The 12,017-nt window shown below is 30.1% G+C and overlaps 1 protein-coding gene across 1 annotated transcript; it reads right to left on the bottom strand.

The window, feature by feature from the left end:
- Window positions 1–3,970: 3,970 nt before the first annotated feature.
- On the bottom strand, window positions 3,971–8,010 carry LOC123305385 (formylglycine-generating enzyme). The gene is made up of 4 exons (XM_044887086.1): window positions 7,223–8,010; window positions 6,289–6,460; window positions 5,941–6,103; window positions 3,971–5,753 (listed from the first exon to the last, which is right to left on the bottom strand). Exons 1-4 carry the CDS (start codon window positions 7,782–7,784, stop codon window positions 5,613–5,615), a joined length of 1,038 nt encoding a protein of 345 aa, XP_044743021.1. The 5' UTR covers window positions 7,785–8,010; the 3' UTR covers window positions 3,971–5,612.
- Between the last annotated feature and the right edge of the window lie 4,007 nt (window positions 8,011–12,017).

Raw genomic sequence — 12,017 nt, 5'->3', positions numbered from 1 at the left:
CATAAGAACAATTTGATCGTCACCCTGGATATCGTTAAACTAATTTTCTAAGTACTCTAGAAAAGAAATTGGTATTTTACTTTAGTATCAAAATAAATTATTTGTTTTGTCCACGGATCGTTTTAGTTAAATTGACATAAAAAAGACTTGTAATTTTGTTTTGAAAATATAAAGTTTTAATAATTGTAATGGATGTTAAAACGATAATTTCGGGCTCGGATTAAACAAATCCAGTTTTGATGATTGAAAGAACTCGTGAATCGGATAATTCACTAAATATTTTGGACATATCTGTCGATTAAAACCGATTCTATCTTGTCTGGAATCACTTCAAACTTGAGACAGACAATACATATATATTTCGCAGTCTATTAGAGCCAAAGAGCCCTTTGGGATCGCAGAATAGGCTTCCAGTTTTTCTGAAATGACTCTTTAAATTTCGATTAACCGCAGGCCTATAACTATTACTTTAGAAACTACTCAAAATTGTCTCTTAAAAAAATAATACATTTTTTAAGAACTCATGAGCCAGGAGTTCCCACTATTGCTCTAAAAGTCTAAAGAATGAACTACTTAAAAGTATCTACAAAATAAGTAGGAGAAGTATCTACTTAAAGATAATTAACGAGTGTTGCTTCAAGTGATTAAAGGATTTTAAAGTGACAAAATAGTCCATTATTCGAACTAGTTTGAATGATTTATAATTTATTTTTACATCGAATTGAGATTAAGGTTGATCGGGCAGTACACTCTAATTTTATACCTTGATTATACCTGATCAAAATAATTGTTTTAATGATTATATTGTTTTAAATATAATTTTTTTAATTATTTTAATTTTTAAAATGACTGAACTAATTTGAGACAAATTCACAACTTCTAGAGCCAAACATCTAGAGCCCAATAATCCTGAACTTGTACGAAATAAATATGGGTTTCTAGTTATATACAAGTTCCTAATCAGAAATAACTTAGATTATTTGTAGACAGTCTTAATAAACTAAGAAAATCACAAATATTGTTTAGAAATCAGCAAAACTATTCAAAAGCTGTAAACTTGCTCTGAATTAGGTGTTAAAACAGAAATCGGTTCATAGTTTCTCATTACTTAGTACCAAGTTTTATTTTGTTTGGTACTATCATATCGCAACTAAGTTTGCTGTAGTTTGTACAGATTACAAGAAAAGATCCTAGAGATAAAACCATAGAGTTGTATAGACATAAGAAACGCAATGAGTGAATTCTTGACCGAAGTGCAGGAGGTAGAAAGACGCGGGAATAATGGGGCTTATCAGAGAGGCGAAGACAGTTATACGCGCCTGCTTTATCTGTATTCCTACAACTATACGCGCCTATTTTATCTGTCTCTCTCTGTCGCGAGCAATCGTTTGAGCGGCGACTTTGTAGCTCTATGGAAAAAAAAAAGACTTAAGATTAGTGAACAAGATGGAGAATGTTACAATGTGCAGACATATCATTTACAATATTATTAAAAAGTACACACCAGTAGCACAATTTTTTTTATAGTTTTATTTTACAATTTACTATCAATTTTCGAAGTACATTTAAAAATAATTCCGTAATATTGAAAAGTGAATTCGAATTGATAGTAGCTAAGTGTTACGAAATTGATATAATTAATTTCTAATCACTGCCATTTATAAATATTTTTTTTACTTGTGCGCTCAGTTTATGAGAGCTTTAAACAACGAAGTACGAAGTTCATCCAGAATGAATAATAAAAGTTTCTAGTCAAATGAGATCTGATGTAAAGGGTTTGTACAGTAGAAAAAAATTGTCTACATGTTCTGGCAAAGTGGCACTCGTTATAAGAGATAAATAATGTATGAGAAGGATAAATTAACAGAGAGTGCGGGCTTTTTTTTTGTTTCTGATGTACAAGCCCAATATAAATAGCTCAACCCTCAACTTAAAAAAGTTTTAAATAATTTGCTTTTAATTTCTTTTCTATTTAACAGCTAAAAATTAACTATTGTAAGAGCAAATTTTAAACTTTGAGAATCGAGCAAAATATATTTAACAAATTGTATTTTTAAGTGAAATAATATGTATGCAGACTGTTACCATCAGCCATTAATTTTTCCCAAAAAAAAAAACTTAGTTCAAATTTGCCAGAGGGGATCCCAAACTATATTATCTAAAAAAAAAACTCGTTTCCATTTATTAGCATCGGTGATCAGTTCTAATAGTAACAGTCTGAATTCAAACATTATCCCGAAGAATCCCCAGTTATAATTTTAAATAACAACTCTTCCAAGCTGAGAAAGACATTCTCAAGATAAAAACTTTCTTCCAAAACAATATAGAACAAGAAAAAAAACTGTTTAAAGGTGTACGAGCACGGTATGATAGAGGGTAGAGATAGTAGCTGTCACGCGATATAGGGGAGGAAACGTAATTTTTCGGATAAAATCATTTCATGAGGCTACTGTGCTCGAACATTTTTATCCCTAGCCTTTTAAACCAAATTAAGGTGCCATTATTTTGGAGATTGTCATTATTTTTCGCTTTTACCATGGGCTTATTTACTATCAAGTCGATGTCTTGTAACATAATTTTGGTTCAGACGATAATATTTCTGTTACTAAATGTGGCCTAACTTTAATAAATAGCCTTGTAAATAGTGTCACTAATCGCAATTATTCCGGACATTATTAACGGAATGATTACGATTAATTCCTTATTGTTAGATTGTAGAACATAGAGATAATACCATAAAGCTTTACAGACAAAGGAAACGCAATTAGTGAATCCTTGACCTCAGTCAGAGAGGTAGAAAAAGACAGGCGTAAGAGAGACGAAGACGAGACTTTGCAACTCTATGATATTATCTCTATGTTGTAAAAAGCTTTTATTTGTACTGAGTGTTCGGGCATAAGACCAACGTGGTTTAAACTGACGGTTCCTACTGGAGATTTTTCATATTTTCTCCGATATTTCATAATTTGGGTATATTATAAGTGCAGCTAGTGTCATATGACCGAACACCTTGTATATTTATTTAAAAAGTATGCAAAAGTGTTTCGATAAATCTTTTGGTCGCATTCAGAGACTTTTTAAACCGAAACTAATTCTTAGTTTGTTTCTAGTTTAGATTTAACAAGTCATATCTAGCGGAACTTGGTTTTATACAGGATATTTAACTCGAGAGAAATTAAAATAAACCATTCTGGCATTAAAAAAATGACAATAAAGTGTTTGCTTTAATTGAAGGGAGCGTCCATAAACTACATGGCTCAATTCTAGTCTCTCCCGGAACCTTCCAGGAAACTCTACCTGGAACGTAATTTTCTTATTCTTAAGTCAAGAAGACATTTTGTATTTTCTGAAACACTGGCATTGTAAGAATATAGTTTGTAAAATAAAAATTTTGAATTTAATAAATCCATTGTTACTCTCCCCTGACGTAGCTTTTGAACTAAAGCACTATCCCGCTAGACCGAATGTGATGGAAAGTGTGTATTTAATAGACTGTCGCTAACCCAAATCTTTTACATACAAACTTAAGGGATTTTTCTGAATGCGACCGTTTATGTTTGACGTAAATTTAAATAATTGTTAAGTTTAAGAGATATATATTTTATAAATATTTATTATATAAATATGGTATTTAATGTATTGTTTGGGTTGTAAACATTTTATTTTAAGGTTAAGGAAAACAAATTGTTGATTATTTTTAATTTAAAAAAAAAATATAATAAATTACTTTTACAGAAAAAATTTTAACGATTATAACGTTTATTTATTTAAACCAACTTTTAAAATAAATTTTTTTGTTAAATTTTACAAAATACATCACAGATAATTATAATATAAGTACAAATATAATAATATAATAATTATTTTGTTTAAAAATTAATAATATTTTTTATTGTTTATTAATTATTGTCCTTAAATTTTATAATAATGTATTATTTATTCAAAGATATTGATTCATTTATCCTGATTATTTCGGAAGACTCTTTATAAAAAATCCATCATATATGGCTTTGGCGCATTTCGAAGAAACATAAAGGTTATTTATTTGCTTTACCTCTTGTTATTTTAAGAAAGCTCGATTTTATAAAAAGTGTAAATCGAATCTAGCAATCATAATTTGTAGTGAAATTGATACTGAATGTTAGATTCCGAGATGTCGACAAAGAATGATATGTGTTAAATCTAAGAAAAAATATTTTAAGACGAGACAAACATTTTCCTTCTAGGCCGATACTGTTAAATTATTCGTCAAGAAATGGGTAGCCATATCAAGACAAACATACAGCATCCCCCCTTTAAGTTTGAAATTGAGCCAAATTATACGAGTCTTACGAAATAACTGCTGTTCGGTCAAATTTGATTAAAGTTAAAAAGATATCTTGATTCGGATCACGAAATTTAATAATTCATAGCTGTAAGTACGTTTATATTTCTGTCAAGTAGTCAACGAAACCTCAAAATTGGAGTTTATTACGATTATTTCGTGTCTTAAATGGGTATGAATCTAATTCCAGGAGGCAAACATGGTAAGTTATGAAATAAATTAGTAGGATTGAGTAAAAAAGGAGATAACAGAGAAAATAAGGCTGCGGACACTAGCGAGGTCGCACTGTGTTTTATTTACCTTGGAATAAGATGTAAGAAATTTGTCTAATCCATAAAAATAACCTTAAAATATTGTAGGTAAGTAATGGTAGAAGCCTAGGTTTTTCCTTAAGCGAAAATCTTTCAACTTTGATTTTCTTTAATCAAATTTGTCCGCCTTTTATTAAGTATATATTGTCACAGAAAATGCTCGTTGAGCATAAAAACAGAAACACTAGGGCACTATAAATATGGTTTTAACATTTTTTTTCTTCCTTGAATAGCTAGCCATAAATAAATACTGGAAAAGTTTAGACATTATAACTTTGCAAACTTCTGTTTGCCATTCATGATCCGCCATTTTATTTTGATATTTTGACTTTGAAGGGTATCTTAAATGGTTCAAAGTAAATAGTTCAGCTGAAAGCTAATAACAGTTCTAAAATTGACCAGAATGGCGCTTATGTAGTAAAAGAGTGATTTGAACATATCTCTATCCTTCTCAATTGTTCGTTCTCTATCTCACTCTAATTACTTCGATAAAATAAAATGTTCCTATTTACCTCTACCCTCCATAATTTTGACCAGCTTTTTCAATTTGAACATCAAAATTTTTAAAGACAACACTTCATATTTTTAGTGCCTTAGTTATAAGCATTAAGGTGAATTTCGTAAATTTATTTTTCAACCTTATTTGATTATGAAAAAATGAGTGAGCGGATAAATTTGTAAATTTTGTTCCGTATAATATTTGAACTATAATTATTTCCGATAGGCCTTAATGGCAAAGAATTTAACTTACGATTTTCTTAATATTAAGTTTTATACCAAACCGTCTAATATAAAAATTTCTAAATGCAAAAATTTATGGAATAATTTTATAAATTTGGAGGAAAACAATGAATTTGGCTAGGAATAAGGCCTCATTTTATGTAGAAATAGGAGGACGGAGATGGTTTTTTTAAACCAAGTCTCTTGAGGCCTGTAAAATTATTAAAAAAAAAAACTATAAAATTATTTAGGTATTCCTATTCAATTGATTTAGCACAACGGAATCCTAAATTTGAAGCAGTACTATCTTCTGTATTGTAGGAACGTGCCGCACATCTGTATCGATAGCAGTATGTAAAATGACACATAAAAGATCCACCTTTTTTAATACGTTCCGTCTGTAACAAAAAAGTTATTCTTAAACAGATCCAAATGGTTCAAGGATAGTAGTGGTCGGGGATAGGTCAATCCTTTTTCGGTACCACAACGGACCTTAAGACTAAGTGTGTCTCACTCCCAGAACAGCCACTCTAACCTTACCTAAATATCAAAAATTTGAAAAACTAAATATAAAAATTATTTTACCGTTGATTGTTTTAAAGCTGCTGTCGAAGTCCATTCCCAAACATTTCCAACCATATTGTATAAACCATAATTATTAGGCGGAAATTTATCAACTGGACATGTTCCAAAATATCCATCGTCCATAGTATTATTGGTTGGAAAATGGCCTTGCCAAATATTCGTCCTGAAATATTTTAACTTATGAAATATATTTTTCGATACATTAAAAAGCTAACTATTCCGGAATTTTAAAGCATTTTGAAGATAAAATCTATTTGTTGTGGAAGTAAAATGGATTCTTATGTGGTTTTTTTAATGCTTTTTCCAGATTTTTTAACTGTGTCGAAGTTTTGATATAAATTAATTTACCTGTGAGTATTATTGGGGTTGATTTTATTACCCCATGGATATAATCGTTGTCGTAAACCACCACGACAAGCTCTTTCCCATTCTTCTTCAGTTGGTAAACGTTTCTTATAATATCTACAATATGCAACTGCATCCCGCCATGAGACATGGACTACTGGATGATTCATTCTATCTAAAAAGTTTTTCACGAAATATTAAGATAAATTTGCCTTTTAGCACTCTTAAACGTCAGGAAAGAAACCAAATTAAAGTATTTTTTTTTTACATAGATTACGAATTTGAAAAGCGTGTTTTTGCTTTAATGATTAAATTTGTGCAGGCCCGTGTTTTTGAGCTGACAAAAAACACCAATATCGTGCCAAAAACACGCAGACCCCATGAGATTCATGGCTAATCTGTGAATCAAGAGGATGAACACACTCATAGTGTACATTCAAGGTGCTTTAAAAATGAACACCGTGAGTTCAAATTTTGAAATATTCTTTTTTCGAGATAAATAATATTTTTTGTACATTTTAAGCATATTTAATCGAGTATTTATAAATAATAATGTACGCCTATAACAGAGGCCACCCACATCATTATTTATTTAATCTTTATTTATTTAATTACAAACATATTTACAATTACATTTTGATGTGGGTGGAGACAATGTGATCAATTCTGCACTCCCATTAATTATAATTTGTTCACAATGCCGCTGCCTGGATTCGAGCCCGCAACCAAAGTCTAAATCGACAAACAGTCAAAGGCCTTAAACTGCTCGGCCATTAAGGCTATCATTCTTTCTTCGAGTATTTTTGAAACCTCGCCAACGGCTTCATAATCTACTTAAAAATGCTATAATTTGATATTTTCCTAACATTCTAGGCGTATTTTTTAGGAAAAAGTCGCTAAAGAACAAATTTAATGCCGAATTAAAATAATTAATTACCTTTAATATTACTTTCGGGTCCTTCAGGATGATCCCACGTAGTTTTATCTAATTTAACCCACCATTGAGCTTGAACCGCTCTCAAATCTGGATGAATATGTTTTTTATCATCCGGTAAAAGTTGATCAAACACAAAACTATTACCAAATTGTTCAGCATCCGTTAAAAACCCTGTACTATCGATAAATTTAGCAAATTCTTCATTACTCACAGCATATTTATCCAAATAAAATGGTTGTATTGTAACATTTCTAATCGGATTTTCACCATCTTTACGAAATCGTGTATCATTCGAACCCATTTCAAATGTTCCACCTTCAATTAAAACCATATCCTCGTAATTCGTATCAATTGTGTGCGTATTAAGTTCATTTTGTTGTATTCCTGAGTCGATTTTATCACGATTTAATGCCGATGAACAACTTTCTGAACATGTTTCGTCATTATCCTTGTATTTTGTTAACAAAGATTCATCGTGCGTTAAGTGATTTTCATTTTCATGATTTTCTTTTGCGTCGATTATTAAACAGAGGTAGAAAAAGTAGATGAATTTTAAGTACATTTTTTTTGATATGCGTTTTAAGTATGCAACAACAGTGAAGTCATCACGCGAGGAGTTTTATTATTTTTTATTTGCTTTTAATCTACACAAAACTAGGCTAATAAAATGATTTCAAACACTTTATAAAATCATTATAAGAGTGTTTTTTATTCGTTTCATATCCTCTTGGAATAAAAATCATTCAATTGTAAACTTTAATTTTTATTTATCGATACACTTTCACACAATTTTACTTCTAAAAATATTGTAATCATTTGACGATTGACGAATTGAACACAGTTAGTTAACTGTCATCAAATTTGCTCTCATTCTAACCTCTTAAATTTATTAAACATAATTATTTTTTTTAATAATCTAGATTAGATAATAGTAGTTAATCGATTTTTTATTGGTATTGTTATGAAATTACATATTTTTTTCTTGCATGATTGAAGATAATCAATTTAAATTTGAATGCATTTTTATACCCTGTGTATCCGGGAACTGCAAGTTACTCCTGAAAGAGGATATTCTGAAAAAGGCCAATCTTAGATGGAGGGAAGAACGTACTTGTGGTACTACAAGACAGATATTGGTCTGAGTAAAATCGCAGGCGTTCTTCCGAAGTTCTTATATCACTTCCAAGGGCCTCTGTTCGCAAAGTTGTTGCGGCTATCACAGGACACTGGCTGGGCGGCAAGCATGCTGAACGCTTAGATCTGGCAGTGTATCACGACTACTGAAAGAGCTGTCACAGTGGTGACGAGGAGGAGATAATGTCTCATCTTCTCTGTCACTGCCAGGTTCTTGTCATGAGGAGATGGACTTACTTGAGCTAGCCTCTCTTTGACGACTTCTCCCACCTAAAGTCAGTTGACGTCAAAGCCCTCCTGCTGTTCTTAAACAGCTCCAAATGGTTCATGGAATAGTGGCCGGGGATGGGCCAACCCATTTACGGTATCATAACGGACCCTATGGTCTAAGTGTGTCCCACTCCAGGACAGCCACTCTAACCTAACCTAACCTATACCTGTGTATAAAGTATGTCAAATATGATCAAAAGTCCCGTTTTGAACGAGACTGAGAGTTGAAATTGTTCCCTTTTTCGATAGTCCTTCACGGTGTCCCCGAGAAAAGATCGAGCTAGAGAATTGTCCAGTTTTTATCTGAGAGTAAACAGCTTAACACTTATCGCGTAAATCCTTACCCTTTTTTTAATTTGTTCGTTTTGAGTTCTACTTTCGAAATATCTCGGTGTGACAGCTCAAAGTTGACCAAAATATCAGTAAAAAATAAAAAAATCATGGCCAAAAATATCTTTGCCAGGATAAACCCTGGCACACCTAGTCCATATTGTACCTATTGTTAAATAGCATTGATTCATATGCAAAATTCCAAAATTCGTCACTTTCATTCACTTTGAGGAAATGGCTAATAACTTTCTTACTTGAAGAAATTCAATTTTGCCATTTTGCCCAACTATGATGATGATATTTTAGTGAACGAAGTATAGTTGGGCGTGAGAATGTCCAACCCACATTAGATTTTTTATTGAACTTGTTTATGTAACAAGGAAAGAATCTTTTTTTAAACAAAAACAAGATTCTACAAAGAATTTCTCTTATTATATTTTTAGTTTCTGATAGCAGGGCAACAGATTTTACCACGAACATCGTAATAAAATTTATATATTTACTTACTTTGTTTTTTCGTACCATTTTTCTCTGCAAAAATTATACAATTATGTAATGTATATTGCCTATACCCATTAATATTTTTTAAAAAATGTGTATAGTTTTATCAAAACAAAATGACACTGAGCAAAAGAGAGTGTTGATATGAGTTCACATACATACATATATCTTTTGCAGTGCCACTTTGGTTTGATAGAACTCTAATTCGAATTCAAATCAGATAAATTCCGCCAATTAGCGATAATATTTCGTACTAATTAAAATAAGAAGTGGATCCATTTTCAGTAGTTCTAATTTAGACTACCATTTTCAGTATGTGGAGGTATATGCTCGAGGTATAATTTTAAATTCACTTAAATCGAATAAGAAAGCTACTGGTCTGCCATTCAAAAGTCATATCCCCCATAGTTTGTTTTAAAATTGTCATTGATCCTGAAACTATGAGATAACAATTATATTGCCATGTTAGAGCAGTTTTTTGAAAGTTTTGAACTTGTTATAAAAGAAATTTGAAAAAAAAAATGTATTTTCAATAAAAATGAAAGTGAAATTTTTTTATTGCGGTATTAGATTTATTTATTTATAAAAAAATGTAATAAAAACGAGACGATTTTTATTGATAACATTTGTTTATCAGATTTATAAGAATATTTTATTTTATATCAAGATCTTTTGCAGATATTTGTGGTAATTTGAAGAATATTCAATTTCATATAAATTGTATTTCCTAGAAACTTTTGAGAGTAATCACGGACAGTGTTGTCAACTTAGTAGTTTTACCACTAAAACTAGTGGTTTTTTTCTACTATTTTTCTACCTTTAGTGGTAAAATAATTTAAATAATTTAATATTTTAATATCATTTCTGGCAATATTATTGCTCTCTTGTTGTTTTTTAGTGGTTTTCTATCGCCTGTTTAGTGGGACGTAGAGTTGAAAGTTGGCAACACTGATCACGGATATGCCTGAGCTAATTTTTAATTTAATTTTACCAGATATCAGGGTCGGATTAATTATTTGCGGAGAGCAGTATTTATTACTTACTCTGATGGTGCAAAATTTTTTAAATTCTGAGATCGACATAAAGTTAAAAAATTTGATTTTTTTGATAACAGAGGCAAACTTAATGCGATCTTATTGGAAGTTTTTTTGAAACCCACTAATTTTGGGTACTTCTTTCAGTTGGGGTCCCTCTTTCTACCACTTATGCGCTTAATTTCAGGACCAGGATGCCACATTCTTGAAACCTACTAGAGCTAGGTTAATTTTTATCACAAATTTGAAAATTATGACCCAAATTTAGTAGGACAACATACTTGGTTTATCAAAATTGGATAAAATTTGGATGTGATAGAGCAAAATTAAATTTTTTGGATTCTGATGACGTCATAAAGTTAAAAAATTTGATTTTTTGATAATACAGGCAAATTTGATCCGATCCTATTGGAATTTTTATTGAAACTCACTAATTTTGGGTCATTCATTTCAGCTGTGATGTCAGTTTTTCGCTAACTATCACTTATGTGCTTAATTCCGGGACCAGGACCCCACATTCTTGAAATCTATTTGAGCTAGGTTAATTTTGATCACTAATTTGAAAAGTATGATCAAAATTTAGGAGGATTACATACTTGGTTTTTCAAAATTGCCTAAATTATACATTTTGATACAAATTATTTGTCTAGCGTGTTTTTTCCTAAACGGTACATTTTAGACCATGAATATATTTTTCGTCAAACCTATACATACCTAATAAGCTTGAAAATGAGAGGTGAATAATGGAATTTGATAAAGGAATAAGGAAGATAGGAGTGTAGAACAGAAAAAAACTTGCTATAGTAATATAAGATGACCCACAAAAAATCATGAACCATTTTTCTGATTTAATGAATGTAATTTAAAATCATTTAATAAATCAATAAAATTCACTCATAATAATTAATATAAATCAATGAAATTCACTCATCAAAACAATCAGTAGGACAAATTATACTTATTATCATATCAATTAAAAATCATTTTGATTAATAATCGTTATTAAAATTGAATGCAAACTATATGTTAATTATATATATTAAATGTATTAACTGTTTTTAGACACGCTAGATTTTCTTTCAATAAATTATATTATTAATTTTTAATAAAAATATAAATTATTATATATAGTTATTATAGATACGTTTTATAAGAAATTAAAAATTATGATGTAAATAAATTAATTAATAATAGTTGTAACATAATATTATCAATAACTTGTTAATAATATATATTTTATAACTTTTACTCATTTATTTGGAAGTATTCATATAATTAAAAAAAAGTTTTTATGCATATTATTATTTATTTATAAAGAAATGTTCAGTCACATGCTGTCCGTTTAATTTCTTTAAACACATTTTGTGAATATATTATTACTAATCTCACGAACGTTGATTTTAACGCAATTTTTGTTCAACGATTTCTAATATGCGTTGAAATTGACGTCCATTTGAATATCACAATGTATTCTTTATGGTAGAGTAAAAGATGTTACAAGTAAAGGAAAATTAAAGAAACCGCTC

This window comes from Chrysoperla carnea, chromosome 1, assembly GCF_905475395.1.
Source record: "Chrysoperla carnea chromosome 1, inChrCarn1.1, whole genome shotgun sequence".
Lineage (NCBI taxonomy): Eukaryota > Metazoa > Arthropoda > Insecta > Neuroptera > Chrysopidae > Chrysoperla > Chrysoperla carnea.
Note: the sequence above shows the minus strand (reverse complement) of the source record. Positions and strands in the feature narration are given on the sequence as shown.